At 42.0% G+C, this 18066-nt stretch overlaps 2 protein-coding genes across 3 annotated transcripts in view; one reads left to right on the top strand and one right to left on the bottom strand.

Moving 5' to 3' along the window:
- The first annotated feature begins 1184 nt into the window (after positions 1–1184).
- On the top strand, positions 1185–9661 carry PPIC (peptidylprolyl isomerase C). Its single transcript, XM_054185389.1, has 5 exons — positions 1185–1336; positions 5214–5327; positions 5817–5910; positions 7526–7710; positions 9093–9661. Exons 1-5 carry the CDS (start codon positions 1229–1231, stop codon positions 9219–9221), a joined length of 630 nt encoding a protein of 209 aa, XP_054041364.1. The 5' UTR covers positions 1185–1228; the 3' UTR covers positions 9222–9661.
- Positions 9662–11236: 1575 nt separating this feature from the next.
- The window catches only part of SNX24 (sorting nexin 24), a 90720-nt gene continuing 83890 nt past the window's right edge, over positions 11237–18066 (bottom strand). For both annotated transcript variants that reach the window (XM_054185390.1, XM_054185391.1), the window contains 3 exons: positions 17947–17979; positions 16962–17026; positions 11237–12259 (listed from right to left, as the gene is read on the bottom strand). In XM_054185390.1, coding sequence (XP_054041365.1) covers positions 12189–12259; positions 16962–17026; positions 17947–17979 — 169 coding nt within the window. In that variant the 3' untranslated portion in view covers positions 11237–12188. The remainder of the gene's footprint in view (positions 12260–16961; positions 17027–17946; positions 17980–18066) is intronic.

Raw genomic sequence — 18066 nt, 5'->3', positions numbered from 1 at the left:
TGGTCAACTGGACAGACCACCTGAAATGCACACCGTAGACATCAACTTTTCAGCTATTGTGTCTACTTATTCGTTAACTGAGACAGTGGCTCAAGCAGGAGGCTCAGCAGCAATGACGGTGTAGCTGTAGCGGCGCAGAGCTTGTCCTCCCTCAGGCACTCTACCCGAGCTCTGGGCTGGCATTGCGACCTGCACCAAACTCCACCGAGGTGCTGCGTGCTGTATACCCAAAACACAGTTGCTGCTCAGTTTAATCCCAAGCGTGTTTACGTAGGCCACTGTCTGCCTCCCGCTTGCAGCGTATCTGTGTCCACTATTTTTTATTTCAGATGCTGGCACTTGGAAGGCCACAAACGTAACTGCGTGTTACAACTTGCAAATTTTCTGGGGACCGTAGCAGCAACACCATTTGGGACAGGTCCTGAGTGCAAATGATTTTTGAGCAGAGAAAGTAACAGGCCAGTGTCAAAGGTAAAGAAATTTGCTAGACAGGGAGGAGGGCACGCAACAGCTTCGGAAAGAAGTCTGATGAATTCGCTGGGTGCAGCTCCGTTACTGCCCGCAGCTGGGGTGCTGCCGAGCAGTGCACCTCTAGCGCTAACACAAAGGAAACCAGAAGTATCGCAAGGGCCTTACACCCCAAAGATGAAAGATCAGCGATCCACTTTCAAAATCCCCCGAGCATCTACTGTTCTGGCTACTTCACCCACTCGTGGGATCTTCGAGGAACGCCCCCCCCATGCAGACGGACTGTCTGAAGTCGCAGCAGGACTACTTGGCTACTTCGCCCCTTGCAGGTACCTCCAGCTCCTGTTTGCCCGGGCGGAGCCTCCGAGGAGGCCACACAGCTTCCCGCGCGTCCCACAAGGACCGCGCACCACGACCATCACACACCCACACACCCGCCCAAACCCAGCTAGGGGCCCGGGGCTCACCCTGGCAACTCCCCGTACCCAAGAAATAGAAAAGTCCCTCGGGCGAAAGCGGCGGGGTCTAAAGGCACCGCACCTCCCCCCGCTCCCACCTCAGCCCCCGCAGGGACCCCAGCGCCCGCGCTCCGCAGGCCCTTCGCGCCTCGCCCCTCCCATCCACCCCCCGAGGCTAAGCAGCGCCAGCGCCGGCCGCAACTCGGATGGTTGACCGCCCCGCCGCTCCCCCCGCCACATGGCGCGGGAGGAGCCGCCCGCCCAGCGGCGGGCGCAGGCGCCGCAGTGCTCGCCTCAGCGCCATGGCCGGCGGGGGGCCGGCGGCGTTCCTCGGCGCTGTCGCTTGCCTTTGCTTCCTGGCCCCGGCGGCTGAGGGCTTCAAGAAGAGAGGACCCAGCGTGACAGCCAAGGTGACTCTCGCCCGCGGCTCTGCCGACCGGGAAGCCTCCCCCCGGCCGCTGGCCTGAGGCGAGTCGGGGTCGGTGGGACGTGAGGGGGCCGCGGCGGCTCCTCAGCGGGCACCCGAAGGGGGGGGATTTTCCTGCCGGCTTGGGGCCCGGTGTCGGCGGTCACCGAGGCGCCGGGGGCTGCCGTTCACCCTGCTTTTATAGTGTGAAACCGGCCCCTCGCCGGCTCCCCCCTTCCCGGGACGGATTCCGGTCAGGAGGGAGGCCCCAGCGCGGGTGGCGTTTGAGGAGGGCTTGGACAAATGCTTCAACTTTCCCGCTTTATAAGTGTTTTGGGGTTGTTATTTTTCTTCTTTTTCTTAAACCTCTTTAGGCATACCCCCTTTCCGTAGGCGCTGGCGCACCTCAGACTCTTCAGTGAGCCCAGCCTGCATCTGGTGACTTTAAAATCCGTAATTACATCCTCGGTCTCCGCTGTCGCCATCGGCAGTCTGCCTGGGGCTGTGTGGAGGTGTCTGCGCTGGCTGTAACCACTTAGCTGTGCTGGGCTTAGTTTTTGTGTGTGTGTCTGTCTGTCCCCATCTTTGGTGAAACTGTGTGTGTCCCGAGCTGTCACTGTATTTTCCCTTTCTTCCCCACTCCCTACTTGTTCCTGCTCGTGACAGGCCCGGGTGCCTGCTGTGGGTTAAAAGCTGGGCTGAAGCCCGTGGTGCCTCAGAGCCGGCCGCCGGCGTGGCCCAGCGTGGCCCGTCTCCTTGCCGGGCAGGATGGTGCCCGCGGCGATGGCAGATGGCAGGGCCCAAGAGATGGGCTCACCAGCCAGGCCACCTCCACGGGCGTGGACCTGGTAATCGCAACACGCCACCAGTGCTTTCCAGAAAGTTTTTGCTGGTTCAGGAAGTGGGACGTCTGCCCCGGCTTTGGGTGAAGTAGGGATTAGGTGTTTCCACCTCTTCACCTGCACTCAGGAGTGAGCGTCGTGCTCGTGGTGAGATAGACATCCACTCGTGGAAGCGTGACAGGGCAGGGGCAGATCTGCTTCCTCAGCTTCATAAGCTGTGCCTTTATATCTGGACTCCATTGCCACCATTGTCTATAGTTGTCTGCAGTCTTATTGCCATCATGAGTTTGGTTATTTTTTTGGTGTTGCAGTAAATCTCATACGTTTGAGCCTCCAAGTTGTCTTCTGGCAATATATTCCAGTTTAATTATGCATAAAGTACTTTGCTTCTTTGGACTTTCTGCCTGGGATTTCATTTTATGCTCTTTTCTGATTCTTACGTTGTGGGACACAGAGTATTGCAGCCGCCCATTTTCTTTGTCCAAGCCACTCGTAACTTTACAGAGCTCATCAAATCACACCAGTTTTCTCTCTCCCAGCTTGCATAGTTTTATTTAATCTTTCTTCATGTGAAAGGTATTCCAGGTCCTTGAGCATCTGTGCTTCCCTTTTCTGTACCTTTTTAAAGTTGATTTTATCGTTCTGCAATAGAGAAGCCAGGATTACATGCAGCACTCATACTCTGAGTGCGCAGTGCAGGTGTATACTGTGCCCATCTCTTGTTCTTACCCATTTTTAATTATTTCTAACATTCATTTCCCTTCTCTGACCTGCACAAGCCCAGGGCCAAACTTTTCATCAGGCTGCTCAGGGTGACCCCAGATGTCTTTTCTGAGTTGTAGCTGATTTGGGACCCGTGGTTGCAGCTGTGTAGTCCTCTTCCACATGCAGTATTTTGCACTTATCAGGAGTTCATTTGTCATTATATTACCCAGTCTCTAGGAATCCTGAAATCTTTCTTTCACAGTCGGTTTCCCTCCCCCCCCCCCCCGAAAATTGAATAGGCTTGGATGTTTTTTTCTTTTTGATATACACCATCTTCCGTAAATTATATATGAATATGTTATGAGAGCCAGCCACTCTTACTGGTGGACTCTTTTTCGTTTCAGTCTTGAAATACTTACACAAATTGCAAATAAGATTAAATATATATATATATAAATATTAATAAGACTGAAAATTTATGATATTTATTTTCTTTAAGAGTCTGGTGAAGAATCAGGCCAGATGTTTTTTGAGATTTGAGACTGCTGTGTTGACCAGCTCACTAGAGTCTCCATGCTTACTGAGTTTGCAGAGAACTTGAGGAAATATGCTTAAGAGGACATGGCTTCTCTATGCAAAAATTGCATCTAGGGCTACCAAATATTTCCATATTTGATTTCCTGTCCAGAAATACGCACAGACACCTTATGTAGTGCATAATTAGGAAGTGCAGAGCTTTCCAAAAATCACCAAGGGCGTAGCACAGGTATGTGGAGTGCTAACAGGAAGCCGGGAACTTACTGTTTGTTCGCAAATGCAGAATAAGCTGAAGTGAAGCTTTTTAGAAGTACTAGTCTTGCAGCTTAGGTAAGCAGCTCTGCCGTGAATGAAGCCGCCTGCTTGGGTTAGATTTACCATGTATGAGGGACTTGTCTCCATTGTGCTCTGTGAAAATGTTTGATGTTACTGCTGTCTGCAGTCATTGTTTGGTAGCCTCGGTTGTGTTACTCTCATATGCTTGTGTTATTTCAGGCAGTCCTTCTACGAGGACAACATTTCCAGGCAAAATAAGGTGCATTTAGAAAATGTAGGCAGGCAATAACCCTTACCTGGATAGCCCTGCTGGCAAAATTCAGAGAAGTGTGTCTAAAAAAAGGTTAAGAAGTTAGTGAAAGTGTGCTGTTAATACTTTGGGAGCCACACATTTAAGAAGTATGTTGTTTAGTGCCAAGTGCCAAGGAAATGAATGAGGTGTATCAAAAGGAATTTTATTTTCTTTATGGCGCTTTTATAGCGTTAGCCAAAAGTTCAACAGTCGAAACCACATGGAAGATCAAGAAACAGTAGAAATGTTTAGTAGGAGAGCGTGAAAGAGGCATTCACGTTGGAGAGACTGTGGTCATTTATTATCATCATTGGACTAATTTCTTAGCATTGCAGACAAGTAATACTTGGTCGAGTGCCACAAGGAACAGCAAATACCACATCATAGGCATACACATTGCTGTTTCCTAGAAGTTGTAATAGTCTCTATGTAACTTTTTCAGAACTTCAAAATGCCTCATTTCCTGACAGCTGTTCCTATTTTCAGTTAATTGTTGGAACATTTTTGCACGTTCAAATATGCATTCATATATTCTGAACTATATTAAAATGCTTTATAACTCATTTGCCTTTTTGAAGTTGTTTTTTAGCAATGTTAATGTTGAAGCTTTTAGGCAATCATCGGAATAATGTAGCCTGGTTATTTCTTTATCAGGTTTGAATTCATATTTAGGAAAGTGACTCCTTGCCTGAGCCATCGGATTTTCTTCCCGCTGTTTGTCAATTTAATGAAATTTATTTAGGCTTTTGCCTATACTTAATCACACACATGCTAATGCCTGGAGGAGTAAAGATTGTGAGTGGATAGCAAACTATTAATTGTGGGGAGTGTCAGTACTATAGTTTATTGTTATTGTTCACCATGCTGGAATAGTATCGTTGCTTTTCCTTACTTTCAGATTTGATCTTTTCTGTACAGCTTTAAAGACATGCATGTATGGGAAAAATTTTCTTGAATGCTACTTTCAAATTTGTGATACAGCAGTCTCATTGAGCCCTTCAAAGCAAAAAGAATCAAAATGTATAGTCACCAGTTCTCAAAGAGTTTTCTGCATAATCTGAATTTGGTAGCTCTGAAAGCATTTTTCTTGAACAGCATCCTTAGGAATTGGAGGATCCTATTAATGTAGACAAGCCACAAGCATTTCTTACCACGTTAGCTTTCAGAAGCTTGGCCTTTTGTTGTGCTCATGTTTGTATCACTTTTGTTCTCTTCACAAAAATGTTCAGGTGTTCTTTGATGTGAAGATTGGAGACAAAGATGTTGGCAGAATTGTAATTGGATTGTTTGGAAAAGTTGTGCCAAAGACTGTGGAGAACTTCATTGCGCTGGCAACTGGAGAAGTATGTTTGCAGTTTTCTTCCAATGTGTACTGAAGTTTGCATTGGGAAGTAAATATTTGTTTAATGCTGTTTCCATTCTGAACTGTTGATCTTAACTCAGTGGAGCCTGTGCAAGAGTGCCATCCCCAAGGCTGTGCACTGGTGTGTGTCTTCTCAGGTCCTTGGGGCTTGTTTCATGAGATGTAATTATGAGGTGTTGCGTATTGCCACCTCAGTCTGTCCCTGCCATGCAGTTCTGGCGTGTAGAGGTTCTGTGGTCAGATACCAGTCAAATAAGACAGTGGCTTTGGTCACCTGAATAATACCTGCTTTGTGGCAGTGCAGCCTAGCTGCATTCACCTGCGTCTCAGTTTAATTTGTTGCTTGCCAGTATTTGTCTCCAGTGGTGGTATATTCTGTGAAATCTGGCCATTCACCATATGTGCATTTCCGTATGACTGTATGGAACCGGATGTTGTGTTCATTTAAAGAATTATTTCATTTTCTTAGAGAGGATATGGATACAAAGGAAGTAAATTTCATCGTGTGATCAAAGACTTCATGATTCAAGGAGGAGACTTTACAGCTGGAGATGGATCAGGAGGTAACATGCTTAGTATCTTCCAGGTTCCCTTTCCTTTCTTTGAATGTCTGCTGAAAAGATGGGCAAAACAGCTTATTCTCTCATTCTTTCAGCTCACATAAGTCTAAAAAAAAAACAACCAACATTTGTTTTAGAGCATCTAGTACTTTTCCAGGCATCTTGGAACATAAGCTGCAATTATTTTGATTACCTGATTATAATAAGTATGTGTAGAGCTTCCTTTGTCCTCAATTTTTGCAGATAGCTCTTTTCTGTCAGTGACTTGTCCCTCTTCAAGAAGCATGGCTTTGCGTGGTGGGCTGGACCCACGTGATCAGCGGAGCTGCTCCTACAACATACTGTCTCCAAAAGATGGACGTCTCTGCCCTTCCCCTGCTCTGGCTTTGCAACAGCGTTCCTTCCCTGAGGCACTGACTGATTGCATGTACACGTGAACCAGTTCAAGTCATCCAGCAGAAAACTAATCTGTGATGAAACAGTGAAAGCACGTAGAGGGAAGGCAGGTAGGGAAGGAGTAGGCTGTGTCCTTTCTGCCCTCAGGTCAGCCACTTCTGTGGAACCTCCTGAAATGTGCGATGGGAGGGAATTTCAAAAAGGGGTAGAGAAATTAGAAAATGAAGGTCATGCCCCTCTCTTTTCTCTTACTGAAATTAAAACAATGAATTTACTGGTGGTGTGAGTTCTGGCTGTGTGTATCACTTCTCCCTGCCAAGCCTCCACAAGACTACTTCAGTCCACTAAGAACAGCAATCCCAGTGCATCATCTCTTGTGTTGCATGCATTCTAGCTTCTGATTTCTTCTCTTCCTTTACACACCCATTCTTTATGTGCTACAATTTGAACTGTCTGCATAAAATGTTAGTGATTTACCCGCTGGGACAGAATGGGAAACACACATTCCTTTTCCTTGCAGCAAACAATGGGAAAGGCTAAAATACCAAAGACAGGGTTTTAGCATTAAAGGTGAGCAGTGTCCCTGTTGTGCTAGGCACTGTACAAATAAGAAATGAGACAGACAGCCTTCTCTTTTCAAAGTGATGGTGGTTTAAATGTGACTGAAAATGTTTTCTCTTCTGAACTATCTTAGAAACATCAAAATCCTTATGTAATGATAGTACAAATCCACACTGAGTCTTTTAGGCTAACTTCCATTTTTGGTCTTCATACATTTCTCAACATGTCTAAAACAATTTCTTATTAGGAGGAAAAGTTGTAAAAGCAAAGGCTAAAATTGTCACAAAACATGGCAAACTTATTTTTAGTGGCCATAATTATGTAATTTAAATTTGTTGAACAGGGTGAAGTATTCTGTTGTTCAGTGATGTATATAAACAGGACCTGTCAGCTTGCCTGTTAAATTCAAAGGATAAAGCATCATCAGCTCTAAATATTCTCTCCTTACATGCGGTGTTTAGCATACCTTTTTCTTTACACACAAAAAGCTTTTAGTTATGGAATCACTGATGATGGAACGGTGATGTTGCTGTACATATTCAAACAATGAATCTTCAAGTCCTGAATTTATATTTTGTTTTGCCCACTTTTGAACAAAAAGTCAGGTTTTTTGGTTGTGTTTTTTTTTTTTTTAAGTGTGCTTTCATATTTTATGTCATAGGAAGAAGCATCTATGGAGAAAGGTTTCCAGATGAGAACTTCAAGCTCAAACACTATGGAATTGGATGGGTTAGCATGGCTAATTCTGGCCCAGACACCAATGGATCCCAGTTCTTCATCAGTGTGACAAAGCCTTCCTGGTTAGATGGAAAACATGTAGTATTTGGCAAAGTCCTTGATGGAATGGTAAGCCAAAAGTCGTGACAAGGTTAATCCAAGAAAATCTGGACAAATTCTGCCGTGTTATATCTGTGTTAGTGTAACTTACACCATTGTGGCTCAAAACAATTGAGTGTTTATCTAATATGTACATGGTAGAAAATATGAAGAGCCTGGAGCTGGACGATTTAGAACTGAAATAGCAAATGGTGACTGCAGAAATGGAAACTTAAATCGTGCCTTTGGTTTTCACGGCTCTTGTTTCAGACCACTAACCGCTGAAATCAACACTGACACCTTTGCAGATTACAAATGGAATAAGTTCAGGTCCCCGTTTCACTAACGCTGTTAGCCATGAAATAATTGTATTTCTGCAAGCTAAAATCTAATTTTGGAGGCTGTGCCAGTTATAGATAATGCTTTCACTGTTAGGGTTTTTAGAAGCGTGTGAATGTAAAATACACAAAGACACATTTTCAGTTCTGTTTAAAAAGAAAAAAAATAGTTAATTCCCTCAAATTGTACACAAAGGCCAAATACAATTTAAGTTTTAAACTGGCACTTAAAGTCATTATAATTTTAGTCGTCTGGCTTTCCTTTTTAGAATTATTCCATTTAATCTCTATTTTGAAATGAATGGGGAAAACATGAGCTGCTGCACTGACCAGTTCTTTGAGGAGTTCGAAAACCTCATCAGAGCACTTGCCCCCCACTCCCACGTTCATATTGAATTAAATTCTCAGGAGCTGCAGTAGTAGCTGGAAATTTTTGAGGAGAGATTTAGACTAAATTCTAGTTTAGTTAGATTAATGGACAGATATCCAAAGCGAGGTTGTCAGTATTCCTAACTGAATTTTGCCCTTTAAAAATTCTACTTAAATTAGTTGCCTGGCCTGAGGCCAGTATGTGTACCTGTTTGACTGGAGAGCATGGTACCGCGCTTGAAATCTGTGTATGTGTTATACTAAAGATAAGAGCAGTCATCAGGTTTCTTGAAGCACAGTTATGCTGTATCATTAGAAAAATAATTACTGCTCATCCTTTATGATCTCTGGATTCACATTCTGCTCATAGGCTACAGATAGACCTTGTATGTGCTAGACTGATCAGCTGAAAGGGTATTTTCAGTTGCCCCTTCTTTATATTTTTGTTGGCTGAAAGTTTTTGTAGAAGGACAAACAGCCTTCCATGTGCTCTGCCAACTGTGTGTGGGTTGCAGAGTGGCACAACTGTTAATGTGGGGGGGGGGGGGGAAAGCATGTAGGAACTCAACAGGGTAAAGGCCCTTGTTCAGAAGTTGCTTAATAAATAATAATGCTAGGGGCACTTAGTTGTTTACCTGGTACCAGACTTGAGCCACTGGAGTTTCCTTGGCTAAACTGAACTTTTTTTTTTTTTTGTTTTAACAGTCTGTGGTGCACTTGATAGAACTACAGCAGACAGATGAACACGACCAGCCCCTTCAAGACTGTGTGATTGTGAACAGTGGCAAAATAACTGTAAAAGAACCATTTGTGGTTGAAGTAGGTGACTGGTAAGACCAACAGTCAGAATGGAAAGTAAAACTTAATCACTTTCTTTTAAGGCCTCTTTTTGACTGATCTTAACTATCCATTGAGTTTTCTCCTCAAAACATACAAGGCTATATTTAGACAATACCTACAATTTGCTAAATACATAAAAGATACAACCATTTCTATAACAACTTGGTGGAGCTGTCACTCCTTGAAATTCAAGACATATCCCACTAAATCCTAGATCTTGCAGAAAAAGTCTTTCATGAAAAATTTTAGAAGTACTTCTATTTTTTCAAGGTTTGAAATACAGTCATTTTATTATCTTTGGAAGTTTTTGCAGTATTTGTTTCTTCCTTTCAACTGAAAATATTATTTTCTGTAACAGTATCAGCATTTTTAAAAATGAAAAAAAAGTAAAATAGAGAATTGTTTTGAATAAATAAACTTTGATTTCAAATGAATACTTAATGAAGAGCTTTTTCTATTCTCCCCACCAAAGGCCTTTTCTTCTTACCTCTGCTGATTCTGCCAAATATGCAGGGGGTGCTCCTTTCCAGGAAATGAGGTTGTAAGGTTAGAGCAGGGAGGCTAAATTTCTCTGATCTTAATGTGCAAGATAAAGTCCCCGCTGTCTTTCAAAAAACCACAGTATTCAGATACAATGCTGTAACCAAGAAAGAGCAGCTCTGTCTCTCATTAAGTAAGATCATCAGTTAGTAACTGATTAAAGTAGAGGGGTCCTTGTTTTACAGCACAGTGGATTTTATAACAGCTAGCTAATGTTATTTATGATAAAGCTCCATGCTTTTTCTTGCAGTTTTGCTGTATGTCAGAGATGCGACTGTACATTTGTTATTTTTGTAATGCTTCTTAAATAACTTTTAATCCATCTTAACTGGTAGCTTTTGAACAAGGTCAGCATAATGTACCTCTTAGAGGCAGCTGCGTTTGTTAGGCTCCTTAGTGAGTTACATAGTACCCCACAGGATAGAGATGGGGACTTTTTCTCCTGAGTTTCCAGTGTTTTTGAACTCAAGATAGAAGAGCCAATGCCAAGATCTGATGAAGGATTCATCCACCTGCACTGCAGGCGGCACACGGCTTATCTTTGTAGGTGTCCTGAGGGTGTCCTGGAGCCCACGTGAGGTGCCCAGACGTTGAGTGGTGCAGGGGAGGAGTGGGTACTACAGCACAGAGCTTGTAGGAACCGACTGGCACCCCTGTGCAAGGAAACAGGAGAACGCTGTGGGCAGGGATTTGCCTCAGGTGTAGTTACAGGGTGGGCTTCTGCTGGTTCACCACCCACAGTCCTGGGGCTTCTCCAGAAGGTAAATACTGACACTTTTTGTCAAAGACTCATGAAAGGATTATCGCCCTCTTTAAAACAGAGCTAGAGAAGAACTTGTCAAGAGCCTCTAAATTTGCCCAGTACTAGGCAATCAGACTTCTGTTTTACCCCTGTTCATGTTTCTTTCTGTTAACCATTTGAAGTAAAATTCACTGGGAAGCAGCGTTAGACAGTAACAGCAAGAATGCCTTAGACTCCCTCGCCCAAGTAGCTTTCCGCTAGTAGCCGAAAATTTTCCTGGAGGTTGGTACCACAGACAGCACAGAGTTCTGCTGCCTGAACAGATGCTGCAGCCACAGGCCTACCTTTTCTGCCAGTCACAGCTTTTCACCGTCCCCAAGCAGCTTTAAAACAGGTTTTGTAGTCATCAGGAGGAAACGCCTGCGTCTCCAGGATCAGGCTTCTGGTCATGTCTATCTTTGCTATCATGGCTTTTGTGCAACCGGCCCTTCCTCTGATGACTCCAGTGACTCACTGGCTGTTCAATTACACTGAATTTCTCCATCCCGCGAAGGAAAAGCCTAGCATGTGCAGATAGCATGGTGCTGAGGGTCTTAAATGAGCAGACACCCAGGTATTTTCTCATGCTTCATGTGGAGATACCTGCGAGACCCATCTCTGATGGCACAAGCTCAGAGAAATGTCTTGTTTGAATACAAATGCACAACAAAGACACTGAAGTGGTACATTCAAGTTCTAGTAATTTATTTTGTAATGTCCAGTAACACATACAAATTTCCAGTTAAACCTGAACAAATACATACTAGCGCGTATATATATCAGTTTTAGTTTTATCATTTTACTACTTAATCATATTCTTGCTTTAGATTACCACAGAGTTGTATGCTCTGTGAGTAATAAAATGTTAAGATATGGAATACAGTCTGCAAGTTGAGGTGAAGAGTAAACACGCAAACAGATTAGGTGTCATAACTGAATGGAGACGCATAAATGCCATGTAAAATCCCCTGGTAGATAAAATCATTTCAACTGACATCTAGAAAATTTCCTGAGAGCACTATGTATTTCAGAATATGGAAGCATGTTTTACAGTAGAAACTCTCCATACACCTGCACTGGTTCTTTTCCAACCTGATATTAAGAAGCAGATTCAAAATAATTTAAGAAAAATGAATAAAATTCTTTTAAGTCCCTTTCAATTTCTTCTTGCTTTAATTTATTTTTTTTTTTTGGCAATTTCTCACATACTCTCTTCAGTGCCAGCACTTTTGATCCATCCACTGCCAGCAATGGGTAATGTGCTCGGAAAAATCCTGGTGCAACAAGGTTTAGTGTAATTTATGATAGAAATCATAGAAATAATTAGTAAAGCTTTCAGTTCTATTCAAAGGTTAGTGTAATTCAGTGTATGACTTTCAGCTTTTAGTGTTAAATAGTTAGAGCATGTCAATATATAGAAGGTATAAATAACTTCAATACTGTTTCCATATCTTTTTTTTTAAAAGCAGCAATTGTAGTGACATTAATTTTATTTAAAAAGATAAAATGCTTGAACTTAAAGTGAGGTTGTGCCTCTTGCTTCTGAGCATGATTTTTCACATCACAGAGTTTTATTCCTGTTAATTCCACTAAACATGACTCGGAGACTTGATTCAGCTTCTTCTAGGCACGCGTCACTTCTACCTGGGCAGTAAATGAGGATAAAATATTCCATGTAGAATGCCTTCTATAACCACATTTGGAAAGTCATCTGAAAAAAAAAAAAAAGAGGAAAAAAAAAAAAGGAAAAAAACTTGCCTTCTTATCTACGTCAGTACAATATAAATGTTTTTGTGAAACTTAACTAGGTAAGGCCCCGTGTAATTTGGGTTACTGCATCACTCAACTGCTTATCCGTGTTGGGGATGTGCTATTAGTAATGCTGTTTCAGCACTAAAGCCACTTTAGTGTAGCACTGGGCATTGCATGAATGCGCTGCCAGATTTGTAGCTTATTGATTTAAAGGGATGTTCTAATACTTAATGCTGCTAGGCTCCAGCTCTTTATCTGAATCTTTTCTCACAAGGAAGATGGATTACACTGGCAATTCAATTTCTAACAAAATCTCAATATACTTGAAGGAATTCCAAGATTGCTACTGGGAATACTTCAAAGCTGTTTTTCCATTGTGGTTTACAGCAGTGTTTAGACTGAGAGGACTTGAGGATGCCTATACAATCAGAGATGATTATTTGAGGCGGGAAGATTTCAAGCTGTCTAAATGTAAAACGTCATGTGTTACAAAAAGTCATCCCATAATATCTGAAGGAAAAAAAAAAACCAAACCACTATGTTCTTACCACAGACCTAGAGCAATCTGGCACTTAATTTTCATGTTAAATTTAGCACAAAAGAATTACCTGATAAAACACAGTAACAGATCCACACAGAGGAATGGCAGGATGTACCTTACTGAAGTGAAAACATTTTTCAAATGCACCGACTCCTGTGTTTTTAATGAAGGGTTTACTTAAATCACTGGGCATTAAGAGTAAGAATTTCTGATCACATCGTATGATCTTAAAATTGCTAGTACCCCAGGAAACGGGTTTGCCTAGAAAAGGCTATTTCTAATACAGAACTTTCCACGCTGACCAACCTTTCCTTCACCTGTCAGCCTACAGGATATTCAAAAAGGGGAAATGCAACTTCTATAGAAATCATTACGTACTTGATAAATTAGATCCCCTAATGTGGTTGGGAATTAGGTTTTGCCCCTAATTCTTTTGCTACAATCATTTTGGAGGTAAAAATACTGAGCAAAAAGTAGATTTGGACTTGGTACGAAAAAAATCCTTATTAGTTTAAAGGTGTTATCTCATAAGGTGATTCCAGTGTATTAAAGATGTGACAAACAGAGGTATTCTAGGATGTTTTAATGAACTGCAACCTCCACCACAAACAACAGATGCATAACTCTCCCCAACTTCTCATAGTAAATCACCATTATAAATTACTTGTTAATATTTTGAATCCAGTAATGATTCCTCAAGTCCTGCAGGCTCAGCTATCCCAAATCACCCTGGTAGAATAACCCTATGCTGTTGTCATTAATGTTATTAAAAATAAACTTGTAAGGGCAATCTGATGCGTTCCTTCTAAATTAAATGCTGCAGTTCCAGCAGCATTTACCAGAACCAGTTTTTACTGGTTCTTCTATAACATACAGAATATATAGGAAAATATGTATTGATTAAAAAAATGACACAACTGTACAGCATCAGATCTACTGTGAGGCTTTGTTCCTTAAAAAAATCAAGCATATTAAATTAAAGATATAAATATAGATATATAAATAAAGACTGAAGCACAGTCCTGCAGATCTGTGATACTTAGATGGTTAAAAGAATCATCAGAACATTTTCAAACAAGTGGCAGTAAATCTGAGATTCCATTTTTTAGCTGTTGAGGTATCGTTTTCAATTTGCAGCATTTTAGATTCTTCCTTCCTTTTTCTTCAAAATAGTACATAATTTCTTATTTCCCGCACCCTCACAAAGAAGTGGCCACCTTACGCAAAAAGCAATGTCCTCACGCGCTCAGACTGTGTTAGATACATCACAAAAAAGTGGGTCTAACAATCCATGAGGTCGGTAACTTGGAATCTTATTTTTGGAAAGTTGTCTTGCAACTCAACAATGCTTGAAGTCCAGTCATTACCATAATGGCAAGACTGTATTTTACAAAGACAATGCAATGAGGGGGAAAAAAAAATTGTTCTTTGAGTGTCACATTCCAGAAACAACTATTTATTTAATTAAAACCCCACAAATACACAATTTCCTGTTTTATGGGGAGATGTTAACACAGGCATTCCTATATCGAGGAACAACTAACTTCACTTCTGATCCAAGCAACCGTCACTGTTCACCTACATCGAAGAGTACATACAGTGAACAGTTATTTGGTAATGGACACTTACTTTTGGTCATAGTTTGAACAACCTTGGCTGCTTTTTACAAAGGAATCGGACTCTATCAAAGTAAGAACTGATCTGAGAGAGAAAGTTTTAGGAAGTTCATCTATATTTTCTCTGTGCTGCAAATTAAAAGTGAAAAAGAATTAAAGGCAGTGGTAGATGCGTAAAACTTTGTTTCTTTCTAACTAGACTTGTGTCAATGAGTAGAGCCTCTAGACTTACGACTTGGTTTTCTTACTCCTTTTTTAAACTACAGCTCACATTCTAGTTTGTGTTTTAATTCATTAAGCTAACTACCAAATTAATCTGATATTTTAGGGTCTTCAAATACAAAGAATTTTCACCTGCCATGTGAAATTCTAAATATTGTGTGTTAAGCCCAAAAAAATGCCTTGGCAAAAGCCTGAAAAGTCCTTTGTTTCAGATGTCATTAATGAGGCCTACTTAATATTTAAACGTGTCATGCATTAGAAGAGGCTTTTATCTTAATCCAAGTAAAGCGCTACTTAAAAGAGTAGTTGCAAAATTCATTATAAAGCTCCTGATGATTTCAAGAAAAGGAAGTTTAGCTTTACTTGGAGTACGCGTTAGGGAAGGATGATAAATATCATCACAGAACTGCAAAATCTCGAATAGAAGTCTCACAGCAAAACCTTGCATGTGGGCTGGAAACATTAAGTACTGTCTTCATTTTTCAGGATAACTGTATATGAAATCCATTTTCTCTCTCAGGAATGGTATGGAATTAAACGCTCTTGAGGAATCCAAGTTTGCAATTAAGAGGAGCGTTAAACAGTAAGATTAAGACATGCGATGTGGCTTGCTCTAAATATTAGTATAAGCAGCATCTGGACCAACTTTTAGACAGAGGCAAGTCTGTGGGCGCCTCTGCATTACTGTTGGGTCAGGAGTGACCTTGTGAAGTGACCATCTGCCCTTAATGTGCTTCGGTTCATCAATTTTGTGATTTGCCCTCCAGCCTCAGATGGGCATTCCGTTCATGTGACCAGACTAGTGCAAAGTTGAAGTAAAAACTAAACGACCCTGTAAGGTGTTTTCCAATGCGGACCTCGGTCACACAGGACCTCTGCACTCTGTTTCAACTACAACTTTTAACTTCATTAGGACTCCATAGGGTCAGTACTGTTGGTCTGCACCACTAGCCAGAGTGGCCACTGCCTGCAAGAGACACTATTTAACTCTCCAAATACATGATCTCAGTCCCTATGGTTTTGAAAAACAGGTTGAAAAAACGAGAGAATCACAGAATGGCTGCAGCTGGAAGAGATGCCTGGCTATCATCTGGTCCAAGCCCCTGCTCAAGCACAGACACCTAGAGCCAGTTGCGCAGGACCATGTCCAGGTGGCGTCTGAGAATCTCCAAGGATGGGGACTCCACCACCATACTGGGAAACCTGTACCAGTGTTCAGTCACCCTAACAGTGACAGAATGTTTCCTGATGTTCTTGTCCTGCCACTGGGCACCACTCAAAAGAGCCTGGCTTTGTCTTCTTTACACCCACCCTTCAGGTATTTATATACATCTTGAGAAAAGCTCAAGGAAGTACTCTTCGTTGGCTAAGAAACTACAAGCAAACAAGTGTTCTTTCCTAAATTTACTCTTAAAAATTTCATGATTTTCAAGGCAGCTCAAGAACCTGACACTTGATTTCAAACAAAATGCTACATTAAAAAAAAAGAATCCCAATTTGCAGCTCTGGGAGAAAAATTCGCCCTTGGAAGTGTACTACATTTTTAATCCAAAATGTAGTAGACATAACAATTCAAACAAGTAAAATGACAAAAGCAGGAGGAACAGACTACTAAAAATGGTATTTTTTTCCTGCACACATTTAATTTAAAAGAGAGGATAAGTTCTCTGAATTAATAGCGCAGAGAACTTTTTGTAAAAAAAAAAAAAAAAAAAGAAAAAGGGTTTATAGCAAGCTCTTTCAAACACTCTTTTGAACTGCGTATTAAGAGATGAAGGCTAACATAAATGTCCTGTGAAACACATCAATTATACCTAAGGTATACATTCTTCTTTTCTTTTCCCCTAAAGAGCTCTAGAGGTTACAAACGATAAGAAATAGTAATAATCCAAATGGAAATACAAACATGCTCACAGTAGATCGAGTGGTGTTTAGGGAAAAAGCACTTAAAAAGGACTGGGCCACTAAGTTCAAATCCTTCAGGCAAAACAGCCCAAAGGGTCAACAACAAGAAAAGAAAAGCAATGTTCTTCGTCTTTTGATTTGAATTCTCAGTAGGTTTGTCTGAAAGAACAACTGAGGGAGAAAATTCCACCCTTTTATAAATCACCCACCCCACTTAGTGTTTTAATGGTTTCTTACACGAGAACTATCGTTTTATTGGCAGGTTATTAGATTTTGGACCAGTGTCATTTGACTAGGCCGGTATTAATAATAATGTGTTTTATGCGGTGGAGGGTCAGATCAGTAAAGCGCTGTTAACAGATGACAGGTTTGATTACCGTTGGCTTTAGGCAAGACATATGGATCCCTTAGGAACAGCAGCACGGGCTGGTGGGACAGTTTGCTGGAAAGGTCAAGAACAGGGATGTCAGTATCAAGGGACAGCAAACAGAATATTCTACAAACTAGCTTTGATAAAGTGAGGTGGTGGAACCGCGCAGGAGCCATGCCGGTGCGTTTCTGCACACCAGGGCTGCCCAAAAAGGGCAGGCTCCATCCCCTGGGAGCAAAGCTCTCTGCTTCTCAGCCGCGCAGTGAGAACATCAACATGCAGTTGGAGGTGAAGGGGCTGCATCCAGGAGGGGCGGCTCGCAGCTGGCTTTGAGACCTCCTGATCCCGCTCTGCTCCCTGGTCCTCGGTGTAATTCAGGCTACAAGGTCACCTACAACCAGGCTCTACGGTCTACAGGCTCGTCAGGCCACCAGACAGACTCAGAATTTCACCATGTTCTTCTTCCAGCCCCCAAAGCGGTTGCTGTACACCTCACCAACGGAGAGGAAGTCCTCGGAAGTCCCCCACAGGCCTGTGTCCCACCCTGGTCACGGTACAGACATCTTCCCCCAGCCAGCACCAGCCCTCTCTGCTCTGCTCTGTACATATACGTGCCAAGTAGTGCAACCAGATATATACAAAGCTCTATCAAATGCATAGGGGAGAAGCCAAACCTCTGTAATTTCTTCTGCTACTTCTTGCTACGAAAAACACACTTAAATGGGTAAAAAACATTCCCAGAACTACTTCAGAGCTAGCAGTATTCTATTAGGGTTTTGTAAGGAATTTTTCAATACAAGCATAAGGATGCTCAATTCATACTACAAATGGATGGATCTAGCACAGCTGATGAAACTAGCCATAATATTTAACAAACACATTAATTTTAATCTAATTATTTTGCCAACTGCAAGGAACAAATACAATAAACTCCAGTAATTTCAAGTAGTTTATTAATCTGGTGTCCTAGAAAGAGTAGGAATCAAGCTCACCTTGATTCTTCGGATTCTGTTTCATCAAAAGAGCTGCAAGTAAAGCGAGAGGAAACTTCAGTTACAACAAAACTAACTATACAGTAAAAAAACACCCAAATCCTTTAACACTTCAGAGAG

This window comes from Rissa tridactyla, chromosome Z, assembly GCF_028500815.1.
Source record: "Rissa tridactyla isolate bRisTri1 chromosome Z, bRisTri1.patW.cur.20221130, whole genome shotgun sequence".
In the NCBI taxonomy this organism is placed as follows: Eukaryota; Metazoa; Chordata; class Aves; order Charadriiformes; family Laridae; genus Rissa; species Rissa tridactyla.
Note: the sequence above shows the minus strand (reverse complement) of the source record. Positions and strands in the feature narration are given on the sequence as shown.

Bases quoted from the DNA above. Each gene is read 5' to 3' on its own strand.
- PPIC (XM_054185389.1), top strand. From the start codon at position 1,229: ATGGCCGGCGGGGGGCCGGCGGCGTTCCTCGGCGCTGTCGCTTGCCTT. The intron at 1,337-5,213 runs GTGACTCTCGCC...AAAAATGTTCAG, and splicing joins GACCCAGCGTGACAGCCAAG to GTGTTCTTTGATGTGAAGAT. The intron at 7,711-9,092 runs GTAAGCCAAAAG...TTGTTTTAACAG, and splicing joins GCAAAGTCCTTGATGGAATG to TCTGTGGTGCACTTGATAGA.